Source organism: Tetrahymena thermophila (genome assembly GCF_000189635.1).
Source record: "Tetrahymena thermophila SB210 genomic scaffold scf_8254757, whole genome shotgun sequence".
Classification (NCBI taxonomy): Eukaryota; Ciliophora; class Oligohymenophorea; order Hymenostomatida; family Tetrahymenidae; genus Tetrahymena; species Tetrahymena thermophila.
Genome location: NW_002476516.1, coordinates 96,007 through 114,247, shown reverse-complemented (window position 1 = coordinate 114,247; position 18,241 = coordinate 96,007). Strand labels below are relative to the sequence as shown.

The following is an 18,241-nucleotide window of genomic DNA, read 5'->3' as shown; positions in this document are numbered from 1 at the left end:
AAACTAATTTAATATTTTTCAAAATAATTATCAAATCAACCTGTCGTATATTTATTTATCCTTTGCATTGTTTAAAAATCATTCATTCATTATTCTACTTTTAAAATTTAAAGTAAACGAAATCAATCCTACGTACTCCATTCTTCTTACAATACTATCTTTATGTTCTTTTAGTTTATAATTTTCAACTTAAAATAAGCTTTTTATTTTGCACTGAATACTTCTTACATTTTTAGTCTTTATCGATATTTTAAATGATTAACTGTAAGAAATAGCTGTTTCAGTGTCATAATGTAGAACAATAAAAGAATTTAGATATTTTATTAGTGTTTATAAAAATAATTGAAGTTAACAAACAAAAAAAAAGATCCGATTTTTCTAAATATTACAGTAAAGATACAAAATTTAAATAATTTCTTCTTTTTACAACAATAAATAAAATTTAGGTTATTTAAATAAAAAACTTTTTTTATTTATCGTATTTTCCAACTGATATGCTAAAAATAAAAAGAAATTTTATTTGTTTGATAATTCAAGTATGATTAATTATATTTTCATTATTTAAATATAAAAATTTTAAGTATAATTAATTGTTTAAGTTTTATCACTTTTTTTAAATTTGCAAAATAAATTTATTTTAGTAGAAATAAAAGTCTATTTAATGAAAATTAAAAAAAAAATTTAAACATATTTGAGAGTATATTTTCATTTAATAATTTAACGAATAAGCAGAGATTAAATACCGGATTAAATTTTTCAAATGAAAAATTGTAAAAAAGGTAAATTAAAACTAAATAATCTGTTAAAAGACAAATTGGAGGTTTTTATTTTTTAAATTAAAAAGATTGAATTATTTTATTTATAAATTTTATTTTTAAATAAATTCATTAAAATTATGTTAAAAAAGTTAGAGTATGTTACTTATTTGTCAAAAGAATTGATTAAATAATTAAGAATAATTTAAAATAAATAATTCATCTCTTTTACTATAATTTAATAAATTATTAAAATTATTGAATATTAAATATTACATTTAAAAATTTAATTTATATCTCTCTCTTTTTTTTTTAATATTTTTAATTTTAGTCTAAATTATGCTTTATTTTTAATTTAAAAATATTAATTTAAATTTAAATATTTTTAGTTAAAAAAACTTTTTTGTTTTTAATTATGCCTTATTAGCTATTGTTTGACTTGAAAAAAAGAATAAATTATGAAATTCTTGTTTATAATTGATTTTAAAAAAATATAATTTAAGATTTATAAGTAGTATTCTAGTTTAAATTCTATTTTAAGTCAAAAACATGAAATTATTTAAGATAGATTATTAATTATTTTTTACATTTTACTATAAAAAATTGTTAATAAAGATATTTTGGATTATTTATTCACTTACTACAAATTTTTTGGATATTTAAAAAATTCAATTCTATTTAAAATGTTTTTTAATCGCGATTTTAATTTAGTCTAAAATACTTTTTTAATTTGTATATTAGCTTAAAATAATTATTTTAGAATATCTTAGATCAGAATAAAAAACACAATTTATTAATTATATTGGTAGATAATTTAATATTGACTAAAATATAAAATTTTAATTGCTTAATTAGATTTATTATCGATACAACAAAAATATCATTTTTGCTGAGTTTAATTAAGATGGAATTATATCTAATATATATTTTATATAAAATTTATTAATCAATAAATAACTTTGTCTCTAACATCACTAAAGTACTTACTTTTAATAAGTATAAAACTAAATTATTAATCTTATTTTATATTATTAAAAATATGTTTTTTTTAAATATTTTTTAATCAATTAAAATAAATTTTAGATAATATTGAGTTATTTAGTTATTTTTAACACTTTTTTTTCAAAAATGACAAAATAACTTACATAAAAAGGAATAAAAGTACTATAAAATTTCAAATATTAAGGCCACCTAGATTTCAGTTTAGATATCTCACTTAGGGCGCTTTAATTAAACTAAATTAAAATTTTTTTAAAAAAACCGGCCTTAATATATGAACCTTTACAGTAAATAAATTAAAAAGAATAGAAAAATATTTAAAATAAAATTAATAAAAATGTTGGTTTAGTTTTTTATGAAATAAAAAAATATTATATTAAATTAACTAATAATAAAAAGATTTAATGGTTTTTAAAGTAATTATTTTTAAATATTGTTATCTTTCAAAGATATTCAAATTTTTTATAAAATTAATTAAATAATTTTATATTTTTAAGGAAAACTCAGGTAAATGTCTGAAAAAGAAGAATTGTTAAAAGTTTAACCCCTTCTCTTAGATGAATCAAAAGAAAAATTTTCAACAAACAGTAAAGCATTTTAGTTTTTGTTGATAATTCAATATTTACTTAAAAATTAGGTACAGCTTCTATAATTCTTCCTTAAGATATTCAAAGTTCATTCAAAGAAACCATCTCTTAGAATGAATAGATCAATTTAGAAAATAAATTTATTGATTAGAAACGTTTATGGATGCTTCCATTCATAAGTACTGTCCTATTTGGGGCATTTTATAACTAAGTTTTTTAATCTGGTATAAAAGAATAACTAGTTTAATCTATGGGTATGAGCTCTTTTCAATATCAAATGTTCGTCCTCATTCCAACTCTCCCCAGTATACCTCTTTCTTTGATAATAGGACCTGCTTTAGATACTTTAGGAGCTAGAAACGGATTAATTCTTTCTTCTTGCTTACTTGTTATCAGTATGGTTATGTGTACTACTGCGGGCTCTCTTTAATCTTTTGGTTTACTTATAAGTGGAAAGATACTGCTTGCTATTTCCTCTGACTCCTAAACTATAGCTTAAGGTATAAACCAAAATTAAATCATTTCCTTTAGTTACAAAATATTTCTTTTATAATTATTTCTGATGAAGAAATTTTATAAATTATTATTCAATATATTAGAAATAACTCAATAAATATTTAATAATCCTTTACAATAAATTAAATTAGTCCCAAAATCTATTTTACAGTAACCAAAAGAATTAATTTATTTGATTTTTAAAACTAAAAATCAACTTTTTATAGAATAAAAAATAAAGGAAGAAACATACATATGATAATTTATGATTAACATTTTTTAAATAAATAAAAAATTTTATTTTCTTTTAATTGCTATTCATTAGAAATAAATATTTTTATATAAGTTGAAATTTATTAATTTTGTATTTTAAATTTATTAGGATGCATTCTCGGTAAATGGTACAGGTAAAAGGGTCTTGCAAGAACATTCACTATAAACAGTTTATTTTGTAAAGTTGCTTCCTCTATTTCAGGTATACTATATCCTATGCTGTATGATAAATCTAATGGTTTATTTTTACCATTCTTAATTGGTATGGTTACCTGTCTATTTAGTTTGGTTTCTTCAATTTTTATTTTTGCTTTGGAAAAAAAAGCAGACTTTTATGAAAAAAATTTATAAAACAAAAATTAAATTCAAAAATACAAATTTAAACTTAGTGACTTCAAAAAATTCTATGGTGTTTACTGGTGCTTTGCAATACTTAGTCCTTTGACTTTTGGAGCCTTTATTGCAATATAAAATTATTTGCAAAGTGTACTTATTCATAAATTCTAAATCGATAAAACATTAGCAGGAGAAATGCTCTCAATACCATACTATATAGCATATTTAGTTCCTTTATTAGGAATAATGGCAGATAAATTTGGGTAAAGATTAATCATGATGATTGTTACCAGCTCTTTTGCTGTTTTATCATTTTTATTGCTTTTAATAGCTCCTTAAGGTTATAACAGTGCATACGTTTGGATTGCACTTGTTATTTTTGGGTTATTTTTAAGTTTAATGAGTGCATATTTATATCCCACTTTGCCCTTTATAACTCAAAAAAACCTCTTAAGTACTGGATTTGGAGTTGCTTTTACAACTAGAGGTGCTTGTAATTTTTATCATACTTATTTAATTTAATTTAAATTTTTTAACATAAATTTAAGATAGAAGTTTTTATTGGAGTGTTTTGAAATACTCTTTATATGATTGAAAAAATATATTATTTAGTTTATTAAATGTTAATTAACTTTAGTATAAATATGATAAATATTATTTAATTTAATCATAGTTGTGTCTTTGTTTTCTTATTTAGGCAGTTTCCTTATGAAAGATGATAACTCAGGAAGTAATAGCTATATTTTAACATATCTGATAGTATTCATAATTGCTTTAATTGTTTCAATTTTTACTTTTTTCTATGATAAGAGAAGAGGAGGTTATGTTAATTCTAAAACGCCTTTAAAATTTTTAGAATCTTAAAAAGAATTTGAGTGAAAAATAAACTTTTGTAATTAAAAGATTAGAACTCAGTTAAAATTTGCATAATTTTTTTAATTAAAATTTTCCAAAAAAATTAAAATTAATTAAATTAAAAATATTTAATTGTAATGAAAATAATTAAAAATGTTTCTACAAAATGTATTTAAAATATATCTAAAATTTAACAATAAATTAGTTTAGCTATTTTTATTTTATATATTTAAAGTAATAATTATGATAAATTTTAATAATAAAAATATAATTTATGATAAATATATTTAGTTTATAAGCAGTTCAATTTTTCAAAACAAACAATAGTATAGATTTGTCAACAGTAAAAAATGAAAAGAGATAGATAGATAATTATTTTTGACGATTTTCTCAATTATCCAGATCTTAAAATTACAAAAAAAGTGTCATCAAAAATTCATAATGAATTTGAGACTTTGACAACTCTATCAAAAATATTGTTTATAAATGATTTAAATTTTATTAGGACTAATGATTGTATGCTTTTACAATTTTTAATACTCCTCTTTTTATGAAAATCAAGGTTTTAATTAAAAAATTAGGTTTTCTCAAATTTGGAGTAGTTTAGAAATATATTTTATAATAATTAACAAATTAAAATATTAAAAAAAGTTTATTACAAAGCACATATTAATTAAATTCTAAAATTTATTTTTATTATTATGGATTTCTTTTTAAATTCTTTTGATATTTAAATAATTTACAAGAAAATTATGAACATCAAACAAATCATGAAATTTTTTGCATATGGCTTGAGTTTATTTAAAAATATTGCATTATGATGTTTTGAAGAATAATAATCCTCTTCTCTTTATTTAATAAAAACTAAGATTTTAATGCAAAATGATTACATATATTTTAATAAGTGGAATGAGTTTTTTATTTTAGGATTTAACATTTCAAAACGAATATATTAGTTCAGTAAATTCAAAAATAGCTTAAAACAACACCTAATGAAAATTTTTATCTTTATATATCATAAAATTATTTATAATAGCTAAATTATTTAATATTAATGAAGTATTTATAGTAGAATTTATAATTTTACCACTCAGCTTAGAATAATTAATGCTTAAATAAATAATATTAAAAATTTATTATAAATTTTTATAATTTGCAGGATAAATTAAATTTAGGTAAGATTATTTATTTAATAAATTAAAAAATAATCCAGTAACATTTTAAAATGATTAATATATTTTAAAAAATAAGATTAATCAAATAATTAGGTCAGTACAAAGTAGCTATTGCAAGCTATTCTAAATTATCATATTTAGATATTTTAATCGAATATATTTTGAAAGAAGTCCAGTCCCTTAAATATTTATTGATAATATTACTCAAATAATTTAAATGATTTGTTTTAATAACTATTAAAAGTAAGTTGAACCATAATAAAATAATTTTTTAAAAAGACTTCATATATGTGAATATATAAGATAGTCTATACTATTAATAGTTTACTGAATTTTAATTTTAAATGTAATAAATTACCTTTTTTAGTATAATACTACTCTCACTAATTTAATTTACTGAAACCAAAATATTGTGAAATTTTTCAGTAAAAAGTAAGAAATCTTCTAATTTTATCAGAATAAATAAAGATATAAGGGTGTTGTAATACTAAATTAAAATATTATATCAGTCTACCAGTAAAGACATTAGCAAATAAAATTAGGTAGCATTTAAAAGTAAAAACACAATTTATATAACAACAGTAAAATTTCTTTAATTTCTAGAAATTTATTTAGTAAATATGAAAAAAAATAGATTAGTATTTAATAAGTATTTCTTTTATATCAATAATAAGTAATTAGCATATCTTTTTTATTTAAGATATTATGAAATGGAATAGTCAATTTTACTTTATTTAGGTGCTTAAATAAATCTTTCTTAAAATCTATTTTTAAATGAAAAAGATTTTTGTTGAGAGAACCATTTAATGGATTAAAATTTACTAAAAAAATTTATTACTTTTAGGAGTAGAAAAAATTATGCATTTAAATAAAGTAAATTTATATATAAATATATAGGCTTTGTCTATCTAAATTATTCACATTAAGCAAAATAGATTTTTTTTTGTGCTTATTCATTTGAGAATATATTGCACTGTTATTTAAAGTGTGATAAAAGTTTGAAAGTATTTTGCAACTTTCAGAATATTTACTGGATTAATAGTAATTTCTAGTAACAAAAAATAACCTATGATTGCGTGTTCATTTCTACGTTAAGTATATTACTATTGTTAATTTAATGATATGGCTTTGTTAATGAACTCTTATTCAAATTAATAAATTTGTAAAAATGAATACAGTAAATAATCACACAAAAATAACAATTCAGTAAACGCTTCAGATAAACTTGATTTGATTAAAATCTAGACTTTTTATTAGGTTTTTAGAAATATTTATAAACGCATTATCCATTCTCACATAAATACTCTTAAAATAAAGCTTTATTTTTGTATTGTATAAATAAGGGAAGCTAATAGCTTTAATAATGTGGATAGGTGGTGATTTTTGATGAATTCGTAGAAGATTTTTTTTGGAGGTAAGTTTTTTGCTTTATGTGAATTAATTATGATATTGAAGTAATAATGTGATAAAAATATCAAAATATAACAAAATAACAAATTAAATTAATCCAATTACATATTTTGTATGGTCTTATTCTTTCATAAAATTTTATATCTTAGTCAGATAATTTGTATATTACCACAATTTATTTATTTATTTTTTTTCCCTGATGCATAGCAGCAAATATTGAAGAATGATTATACATCAAAATATTTTAAATGGAGAATAGTAATTTCAAATATTTTGGGATTTAACTCTCATAGAAAATCTTTTAATTCCTTTAACATGATGAAATAAAAATGTATTCTATTAAATCTTATCAGAAGTCAAAATTTTTCTATATTAACAATAAATTTCTAATCTGAAAGGTAAATCTTTTGAGATTTCTGATTTACCAAAAATGTTACCAAAATATCTTGATTTGCTAGAATTTTCAATTTTTAGAGGTAAGAATATAGAAATTTTTCGAATCGGTATTTAAAATCCAACATATTTTGGATTGGATAATAAAAACTTATTATAGAGGCTTTAAGAATACAAAAATAATAAAGTAATTGGTAAGGGATTGTCTATGGTAGAGAAAAATCAGATTAAAAAAATAGTTTTGAAGATAATTTCTCAAATTTAATAATACTTAACTTTTTTCTAATTTTTAATTTTAGAATGTTGATAAATTTAGTTCTAATTGTATATGGGGTGGCGTAAATGCTCAACAAAAATAGAAGATATTGAATTAACTTTTTCTTTAAACAAGTGATTAGCATTCAATTTAATTTGTATGGCATTTTGTTTTATGTTTTGGTGTTGGTAATCAAAATAGCTTAACTATTATAATGATCCCTTATTTAATAATTGCGAGCATTAAACAAATAAATAAATAAAACTCATTCATTATATTATACGCTGTGTAATTAATTTAATACTTTTGTTCTAATTTTATAATTTTATCAAATTTCCCTAATCAAACTAGACAAAATAGAAATGTTCTTGAGAATCTCTTTAAAATTGAAATTAAAATATGATTTATTTAGTAAATTTTTGCTTTTTCAATTTTAATGGATTCATATTTTGCTAAATTTTTGCTAAACGCATTCTTTTTACTTGACAAACTTTTAAGCAAATTATGTAAATTGCTTTAACTGGAGTAAAATAAAAAGAGTTATTAATAGCAATTAACTGTATTGATTATTTGATTTTCATAATATGTATTTAGTAGTTAGCGACCTAAAAAAGGGTTTTTCTTTTAAATTGCAATTTTTTTCATTTAAATATGTAGACTTTGTAAAGAAAGAATGATGCAATTATGTAATATAAACTCTTACAAACTGCAAAAAGTAAAGAAAACTGAATTCATTTAAATGTTAGCATAATAATTTCTCCAAAACATAAATATTATTTGCCATGTTTTACAAATTTATTAGACTCGGCGCAAATTATTAAATGAGTAATCTAAATACAAATTTATTTGTGAAGAATTTCTCCTTTAAAATGTGCGATAGCGATCTATATTATTTCTGATCGTAAAAGTTTTTGATATTAAGTATTCTCTTAAATTTATAATTTAGAGAATGATGTACAATTCAAATTTAATAATTGAGAAGCACGTTTATCTTAACTATTTTAATTATATTTTATCAAATTTTTGATTAGGCATCTTTTTTAAATCCAAGACCTAGTAACTCCTAATAATAATTTGTAAACAAAAAAAATTTAATAAACCACAATAAAAACTCTACAAACAAAAAATCCATTTCCATAAAAAATCACTCATACAATAAAAATGTGCGGTATTATTGGTGTTCTCACTCAAAAGACTGATGCTGAAGTCGCTGTCCTCGAAGGTATTGAACTTCTTTAAAACAGAGGTTATGACTCTGCTGGTATTGCTTCCATCAAGGCTGGTGAAACTGAATTCACTCTCACTAAGTTGGCTTCTGACTCTATCAAGAAAATCGATTGCATCGATGTCTTAAAGGAAGTCATTCCTCAAAAGCACAAAAACTCTTACATCGGTATTGGACACACCAGATGGGCCACTTGCGGTGGTAAGACTGATCAAAATGCTCACCCTCACTTTGATCAAGACTAGAGAATCATGCTTTGCCACAACGGTACTCTTGACAACTTCACTGATATCAGAAGTGAATTGATTTCATAAGGCATTAAGCTCTCCTCAGAAACTGATTCTGAATTAATTGCTCAATTGATCGCTCTTGAATTAAAGAGTGATGAATCTCTCACCACCTTCAAGGCTGTAAGAAGAGTCATCCAAAACAAACTTCAAGGGTAACTAATTTACTTTAATTTCTTGTTTCTAACTATAAGCAAAAAAAAAAAATGTATTTGTATTAAATTATTTCTTTATTAAAATAAAGTCAATGGGGTTTAGTCATTATCGATAAGTGCAATCCTGAAAGTTTAATTGTTGCTAGAAATGGTTCTCCCATTTTGGTCGGTATTGCCACTGATTCCATCTACGTTGCCTCTGAAAAGATTGCTTTCGAAAAGTACACTTCCAACTACATTTTACTCTAAGACGGTGAACTTATGGAATTCAACTTGAAGAACATGTCTGAATTCTACAAGAACAACAAGGACAGAATTCAAGTTATCAAGGAAAAGAATGAAGTCCAAATTGCTCCTAAGTCTCCCTACAAACATTTCTTTGAATAAGAAATCTTCGAACAACCCGAAACTCTCCTTAAGACCTTCAGTAATGGTGCCCGTTTACTCCAAGAAAACAGACCCAAATTAGGAGGTCTTGAACCCTACTAAAAAGATATCGCCAATGTCAAGAATATGGTAAATAAATTAACAAATTTGCAAACAAACTAATTTTCTAGTAATCGAACGAGGAAAAAGGTGATAATTAATTTTAATAGTTAAGTAGAAAAAAGAATAAGCTATTATTAGATAATGAAAAAAAAAAATAGTAAAAGAAAGTAATTTAAATGCAAAATAATAAGGAAAATTAATGAATGAACCCAAATTAGACTTTAGTAAAAGAAAAAAAAAAAGAATTAAGAAATTCGCACAGAAAAAGCATTTAATTTGAAAAGATTTGTCAATAACTGAAATATAAATGAGATAATTAAATACATATTATTCAAAGATATTTAAAAAAATTAAGCAAGCAAGCAAGTATTATTCACCTAATTTAATATTACTCAAAAAAATTAACAATTAAAGAATTCTGAATTTTTTAATTTGATTAATTCATAAAAAAAAGCAAAGTAACCCCCTGCATTTACTCAAATCAAATTAATTTCTAACCTCACAATTCGATTAATCAAGCAAATAAATAAAATTAACTCATTATTAAAATTTATTCTTATATAAAGGTTATTGTTGCTTGCGGTTCAAGCTACTATGCAGGTGTTTATGCTAACAACTTCTTCAAGAAATTGAAATGCTTCAACTCTTGCTAAGTCATTGAAGCCTCTGAATTCACTGTTTACGATTTACCTGATGAAGATGGTGGTATGATTTGCATTTCTTAAAGTGGTGAAACTGCTGATGTCAGACACTGCTTATAACTTGCCTAAGAAAAGGGATTATTCACTATTGGTGTTGTCAATACTGTTGGTAGTTAAATTGCTACCTCTGTTAACTGTGGTGTTTACGTTCACTGCGGAAGAGAAGTTGCTGTTGCCGCCACTAAATCCTTCACATCCTAATGTGTATCTCTCATTATGATTGCTGCCTGGATTTCCAGCGTCAAGGAAGAATAAAATAAAACTCACTTACATGACAGAGTCCGTCCTTTACTCATCCAATCTTTACGTTCTATTCCTACCCATGTTGGTATCACCCTTTACTAAGTTAAAGAATAAGTCAAACCTATTGCCTAACATCTTGCCTCACATGACCACATTATTATATTGGGTAAGGGATCTTGTTCTTCCATCGCTAAAGAAGGTGCTTTAAAACTTAAGGAATTAACTTACATCCACGCAGAAGCTTTCTCTGCTGGTGAACTCAAGCATGGTCCTCTCGCTTTAATTAACTGCGAAAAGCCCAAAAGCACTGCTGTTATTCTTATTATTCTTGATGATGAATACTACCACGATATGAGTCTCGCTTTGAGTGAAGTTCACAGCAGAGGCGCTTACACTATTGTTATTACAAACTGCTTAAAGAAATTAGCCGTCGATAAAGTTGATGCTTCTATCTAAATTGAATAAAAAGATATGTTATCCTCATTAATGTGCGTTCTTCCTCTTCAATTACTCACCTACGAAATATGCACAGTCTTAGAAACAAACCCTGATAAACCCAGAAACTTAGCTAAGTGCGTTACTGTTAAATGATACTGCTTGTTTGACTTTCCATAAAAAAGGATAATTTAATAAATCTTCTACTAAAAATAAATCAACTTTATATTAAATTAACATAAACTTAATTATTTTAATGTATTAAAAGTATTTTACATATCTCCGTTAATCTCAATTTAATTTTTTCATTCAAAAAAAAAAAAAAATCATTTTTATAAGGTATAATAAAATCTCAAATGTTAATAGTTATTTGCATTTATTATGAATTTTATTTCTCTCAATAAAAATTGGAATTTGAAACTTTAAATTTCCATAAAAATAAAAAAATAAATCAAATACTTTGTTTAGAAATAAGATTATTTTATCTTAAAAAATGAGAAATTTGTTTGTCTCTATAAAAATTAGAATTAAATTTACATTTCCTTAAAAAATAAAATCTAACTCAAAAATACTTTATTAAAACTAAGATACCTTTTTTATTAAAAAGTAGAAAAATGTATTTCTCTCAATAAAAATAAGAATTTAAAACTTTACATTTCTGTAAAAAATAAAATCTAATTAAAAATATTTTGTTTTAATTTAAATTATTTTCTCTAAAAAGTCAAAAATTAATTTCTCTCAATAAGTTATGTATGTTTAAACTTTACATTTCATAAAACAAAAACCTATTTCAAAAATAATTTATTTAAATTAAATTAAAATTAATTCATCTGAAAAAAAAAATAAAAATTTCTTCATAAAAAAATAAATTTTTAAAGAATTTCAAAAATTTTATACTAGTTTAACTCTCTTTTTTTTAAATATATTTTTATAACTACAAAAAAATATTTGAAATGTAAATAAAGCAACTATTCTTTTATGGAAATATATTTTTATATCTCTTTTTTTAATTTAATTTAGTTTATTTAAAAAAGAAGAGTTAAAGAAAAGTTGAATATGAGAAAAGTCATTTTTTAGTGCGTAAATTTATCTATTTCTTTTTTTTCTAGAGTTATTCTTTTTTAATAAAATCAAATTTTGTATTTGATTAAAATTTATTTAATTTTTTTTAAAAACCATAAGCCTATTTTATAACAAATAAGATATTTATTTTATGGCTATGTTGACAATAACTATTTAATTACTATTAAATTGAAAATTAAATTTAATGTAATTTTCAAATTTTTAAAATGTTTTAATAAAAATTAAAATTTTGTATTTAGCTTTATTTTTTTAGTTTTTCATCTTGCTAGCTAATTATTAGTAATATTTTAATTCTTTAAATTAACATTATTTAAATGCTAAGACATTTTCTAAAGTTAAAATAAATTTAATTAAAAAATTATAAAATAATTCACAAAAGTAAATATATATATGGAAGAGTATATAAACTTGCGAGAGCTTAGCAGTATTATGATAATAAATTTTAGGCTAGGTGAAATAGATATATGGGATGTATATTTAAATCTTATATAATTTAAATATTAATTTTTTTTTAAAATAGAGTAAAGATGTAGAGGAATTTAGGAAAAACTACTTTGAAATAAACAGACTATACTAAATTGCAAAAATAAAAGACAGCTACTCTCATTTAGATGACAAGATAAACTAATAAACTTATGAAAATTATAAGAAATGAAATATTTCTCAATTTTCTTTATATAAATTAATAAAATAAACAGAATTTCTTAAATATTATGCATTGCAGAAAAATGATAATATGATCAATTAAAAATTTTATTTTTAATTTAAAAATATTCCTAACTCAATTTTATAAATAAAAAATGTTGCTTGTTTGTTTTTCTCTTTTGTCAATTTTATTTTTAAGAATTCAATATTCTAATTTAATAATTAATATTTATAATTTTTAAATTATTTTTTATTAAAATTAATAAATTAAATTAAAAGTAAATTATTTGATAAAATGTAGATCTTGGCAAATAAATCAAATATTAAAGATATCTTTTGCAAAGAGTAGACAATTTTTATTTAGTTACTTCATACAAGCAGTAAAAAATTACTTAAAGAAAAAAAAATCTCTTCATTTAATAAATATTAATAAAAATATTAAAAAAGTGTGAAAGATCAAATTTACCTACAAAAAAATTTTTGTTACTGTGATTTGAATAAATTTACTTGTAAACATAAATATGATTAAGAAAAGTCTTTTTTATATATTTGCAACAAATAAATTAACTTTGAAAAGATTAAATGAAATTTTAAATATAAAATAAATTTATTTAAAATACCTTTTAGCAATTTTTAATTTCGATTGGTATTTTCTATCATCAAACATATGAGAGCAAATTAGTGGGGGACTCTAAATAAAACAAATATTTTATAATAGAAAAACGTGGAGATTTACATTTTTTTTTGTCTACACTAAAGTAGCTATTTCTATGGATCATTATTGGTATTTTACGATAGTAAATGAAGGATTATTCAAATATTTTTGAAATAGAATTTCAAAGAAACAAAGTTAAATAAATATAAGACTTTAAATGTATTGCATTAGTATGTATTTATTCAGATATTAAAGCTAGATATTATACAGTATTATATACCGTAATAGTGAAAATCTAGTCATTAATGGAAGATATGCAGTTAAGATTATTTAACCAGAATAGTTGAAATAATTTGGCAGAGAAATTTCTTATTATTTTTTAAACTTTGTACCTTGAATTTAGACAAATTAAATCAAATAATAATTAATTTATTGAACAATACCCATTTATTTTAATTGAAATACAGAAATTAATTCACAACAAGAAAGGCAAGTTTTAATTTAAATGGAAAAATTAAAATGAAGGCTAATAGTGAATGAAAGAATGAATTATTGATTGTATTGTATTTTTTAATTATAAAGTGAAGGTATAATACGGAAATATTATATGTAATTTTAATCAATATCGAGGAAAAATGAGATAGAAAGTACAAAGGATATAAATAAAATAAAAAATTAAAATAAAATAAAACTAAGAAATAAAAAATATAAAGAACTATCAAGCCAAACAAAGGGGAAACAAACAAACAATCAATCAAGCAAGTAAATTAACAAATACATAAATCAAACCATATAAAAAACAAAGTAAGTAAGCAACTATCTTTGAATAAAGAATAATAGAATAAAGAAGATAGAAAACAAAAAAAATATAAGAAAACTACTGAAAAGATGAGTTTGTTGCGCAGTGACAAGATGGCTTACTACAACATAGTCATCCCTAGGGAAAGTGCTTGGGAAGTTTTAAATCAATTAGGTTAAGTTTAAGTAGTTCAATTTGAGGACTAAAACGCTCACGAAAGTCATATGAGCAGAGTCTTCACTCCATAGATCAAAAGAGCTGAAGATATATTAAATCAAATACATATAATCCATAACTTAATGGTCGCAAAATAAAAAGAAGTTACCAAGTGTGACAATATTCAAGCCTACCTTGACGTTTTAGAAGTCTATCTCAGAGGCAGAGAAAAAGCCTATCACACATTTATAGATGACGTTGAAAGCTAGGTTAAAGATGCTTTTGCCAAATTAAACGAGTAGACCTTTACTTTGGAAAGTCTTACCTCAAAATATTATAGTCTTATCGAATACAGTAACGTCTTAAGAAAATTCAAAGAAAAAGTTGTTGACCAAAGAATTATGTCGTATGATTTCTAATTTCAAATATTTTATTTATTTTACCATAAAATAATTTCAATCAGCTAAAATCTTATTTTGCCATCTATGCCTTTCCATAGAAATATAAAATTTATTAACTAACTAACTAACTATCTTAGATTTAAATTCAAAGAACCAAAGCTTTCAAATAGGTTTCTCTATAAAGCTTGCAAGTTAATTTCAATATCTAGCTAAAAAATGAAAGGTTTAATTCAGTGCAAATTAACATATAATCCTAGTAATACAGTTAAGAATGATATAAAAAACTAATATTTTAGTAGAAAAGCTGTTTGTTTTTTGAATAATTTTAAATAAGAGCTAGCTAGGTTCTATAGTTTTTTTGATCAAATAAATCTTAAAAAGATTCAAATAAAGCAGAATAATTTTAAAAAGAATAATTTTTTAGAAAAAGATTGAAATAAATTTGAATAAAAATTACTCTATTTTAAAATTAGAAATAAATAAAAAATATTTAACTTATAAATAAATAAAGAGGTTTAGACAACATCGCTATCAATCCTTTGGAATTGGCTGAAGAAGGTAAAGAAGAAGAAAATCCTTTAGCCAGTGCTTCCAAGCTATTTTACATTACTGGTACTATCAACAAAGAAGATACCTTAAGATTTAAGAAAATCATTTTTAGAACAACCAAAGGTAACAGTTGGGTCTTCACTTCAGAAATCCCCTACGATTAAGGTGAATTCAAAGAAGGCTTTTAAAAATCAGTTTTTATTGTTGCTTTCAGTGGTGGTAGTGGTGTCTTGAAATCAAAACTCAATAGAGTTTGTGATTCATTCAATGCCAGCAAGTAATTTTTAATTTAAAAAGAGCTTAGAAATATTTATTTAAAATGTTTCCTTAAAAAGGTACTCAATGCCAAGAGATCCTAACGGTTATAATAGCAAATTTTTAGAAATTCAATAGCAAATCAGTGATACTAGATAGGTAAAATATTAATTATAAAGAATATTAGATTTTAAGAAACAACAGCAAATTAAACAAAACATTTAGGAAGTTAAAAAAAAAAAAATTAAAACATGGAAAATTAAATAGTTGAATACGATTGATTATTAATCATTCTTTTTTATTCAAAATAGTTAATGAGATTGACTGAAAACGCTTTGAATAACGTTTTAGATGAATGGATTTAACCTAGAATCGGTAACTAATGCTCTTATATTGAAGAACTTAGATTATTTGTAGTCAAGGAGAAATACATTTACACCAATATGAATATGTTAACAGTCAAGAGTGCTGTTTTTGGTGGTTATTTCTGGTGTCCCGAAGAACAAGACCATGCTGTGCTTAAAGCTATTGACAAAGTTAGAACCAATAACCCTAATATTGGTATGACTGAAGTCAAAAAGTAAGAGAGACCTTCTCATTTGGAACCTCCCACTCACTTCAGAACTAATGATGTTACTGCTCCTTTCTAAGAAATCGTTAACACATATGGTATCCCTCGTTATAGAGAAGTTAACCCTGGTTTATTCTGTATTAGTATGTTCCCTCTTAAGTTCGGTATTATGTTTGGTGATATTGGTCATGGTGGTGCCCTCTTTGCTTTTGGTGCTTGGCTTGTATACAAAGGAAAAGAATTACTTAACACTCCTTTAGCAGCTTTATTCCCAGCTAGATATTTATTAGCTTTAATGGGTCTTTTTGCTTTCTATTGTGGTTTAATCTATAATGATTTTCTCGCTCTTCCTATTAATCTTTTTGGTTCTTGCTATTACAATGTCCACCATGATGGTGAAGTTCACGAAGGCTAAGCCCATTATACTATTGAAAAACATGAAAATTGTGTCTATCCTTTAGGTTTTGATCCTAAGTGGTACATTTCAAACAATGAACTCAACTTCTTTAATTCATTCAAGATGAAGTGTAATTTGTTTATTTATTTAATTCAAATTTGAAAATTTATAAAACCTTTTCTTAAAAATAAATAGTTGCTGTTATTTTCGGTGTAGCTCAAATGTCTTGGGGTATTTTCTTAAAAGGTTTAAATTGCATTCATTTCGATCTTTGGGTTGATTTGATCTTCGAATGGTTACCCCAAATGGTTTTCTTATTATCTACTTTTGGTTACATGTGTTTCATGATTATCTTCAAGTGGGTAAGCCAATATGAAGAAGGATATTTGGCACCCTCTATTATTAATTAAATGATCAATTTACCTTTAAAGATGGGTCAAGTCTCTACTTTCAATGGTACTCCCACTCCTCTCTTTAATGACTCAAAGTTCTAAGAAGAGTTATAATACAATCTTCTCATTATATCTGTCGCTTGTGTTCCTATTATGCTTTTAATTAAGCCCCTATTCTTCTTGTTAAAGAAAAAACCCTAACACTAAGAAGTTCATGATGAAAGTGAACCCTTATTATAAGTAAATAAATACTTTATTTTTTTATTTTCATACTAAATTTATATTCTTAAATAATAGTCTCACGCTCCTCCTAGTCACGATGATCACGATTTTAATGAAGTTTTTGTCCACTAAGTTATTGAAACTATTGAATTCGTTCTCGGTAATAATAATATTTATTATGTCTATTATTTAAATAATTTCAAATTTTATTAAATAAAGGTTCTGTTTCTAACACTGCATCTTACTTGCGTCTGTGGGCTTTGAGTTTAGCTCACGGTTAACTTGCTAAGGTCTTCTTTGAAAAAACTATTGGTGGAGGTATTGTTGGAGGCAGTGCTTTATAAATTATTATTGGTTGGTTCCTTTTCTTAAATATCTCATTTGCTGTACTTATGTGTATGGATCTTATGGAATGCTTTTTGCATGCTCTTCGTCTCTAATGGTAATTACTTTTACAAAATTTTGTTTTAATTGATTATTAAATTTTAAAAAATCTATTCAGGGTCGAATTCTAAACTAAGTTCTACAAAGCAGATGGTTATAAATTTGAGCCTTTCAGTTTTGTTGATGCTTTAAATCGTGCTAATGAAGCTGAATAAGCAAAGTGAAAGAAAGAAAGATAACATTCAATCTTAATTTAATAAATTAACTAAAATTAAAGATTCTTTTTTTATTTCATCATAATAATATAATATAATCTCCTATATAATCATTAAGTTAGTTAAAACGATAATGTTATGTTATTCTTTTTTGAATTCAAAGAAGAAGCTCAATAAATATGTTTATTATTCCTTTTTATTGTTAGTTAGTTAATTAATTAATTAGTTATTGCCTTTGTTGCAAATTAAAATATTAAAAACTAAATTAAATTCCTAATTATTTTATTAATTTATTTTCATTTATTAAATGGTTTATTATTTTTAGCTAATTTTATTTTGAAACTTGAGTTAAAAAAATAATTTATTTATTTATTTGTTCAAGCTATTAAAAAAATATTTAGGCTTTTCATAAATTCATAAAAAACAAACAGAAAGGATATTTTTCTTA

At 22.9% G+C, this 18,241-nt stretch overlaps 4 protein-coding genes across 4 annotated transcripts; all 4 read left to right on the top strand. All coding sequences in view use genetic code 6, as the record gives it.

Annotated features, from left to right (window-relative positions):
* Nucleotides 1-2,265: 2,265 nt before the first annotated feature.
* Nucleotides 2,266-4,040, top strand: TTHERM_01005230 (MFS transporter; the record flags this gene model as incomplete). Its single annotated transcript, XM_001010343.2, has 4 exons — nt 2,266-2,341; nt 2,392-2,841; nt 3,219-3,938; nt 3,994-4,040. 4 exons carry the CDS (start codon nt 2,266-2,268, stop codon nt 4,038-4,040), a joined length of 1,293 nt encoding a protein of 430 aa, XP_001010343.2.
* Nucleotides 4,041-8,695: 4,655 nt separating this feature from the next.
* Nucleotides 8,696-11,225, top strand: TTHERM_01005220 (glucosamine-fructose-6-phosphate aminotransferase [isomerizing] protein, putative; the record flags this gene model as incomplete). Its single annotated transcript, XM_001010342.2, has 3 exons — nt 8,696-9,201; nt 9,291-9,717; nt 10,257-11,225. The coding sequence occupies 3 exons, from the start codon at nt 8,696-8,698 to the stop codon at nt 11,223-11,225; spliced, it is 1,902 nt and encodes a 633-aa protein (XP_001010342.2).
* A 1,317-nt stretch (nt 11,226-12,542) lies between these two features.
* TTHERM_001005219 (hypothetical protein) lies at nt 12,543-12,807 on the top strand (the record flags this gene model as incomplete). Its single annotated transcript, XM_012796172.1, has 2 exons — nt 12,543-12,623; nt 12,673-12,807. 2 exons carry the CDS (start codon nt 12,543-12,545, stop codon nt 12,805-12,807), a joined length of 216 nt encoding a protein of 71 aa, XP_012651626.1.
* Nucleotides 12,808-14,087: 1,280 nt separating this feature from the next.
* On the top strand, nt 14,088-17,802 carry TTHERM_01005210 (V-ATPase A subunit 9-2 isotype of the V0 sector; the record flags this gene model as incomplete). Its single annotated transcript, XM_001010341.3, has 8 exons — nt 14,088-14,214; nt 14,285-14,813; nt 15,320-15,634; nt 15,693-15,771; nt 15,924-16,710; nt 16,776-17,212; nt 17,270-17,354; nt 17,414-17,802. 8 exons carry the CDS (start codon nt 14,088-14,090, stop codon nt 17,800-17,802), a joined length of 2,748 nt encoding a protein of 915 aa, XP_001010341.2.
* Nucleotides 17,803-18,241: the final 439 nt, after the last annotated feature.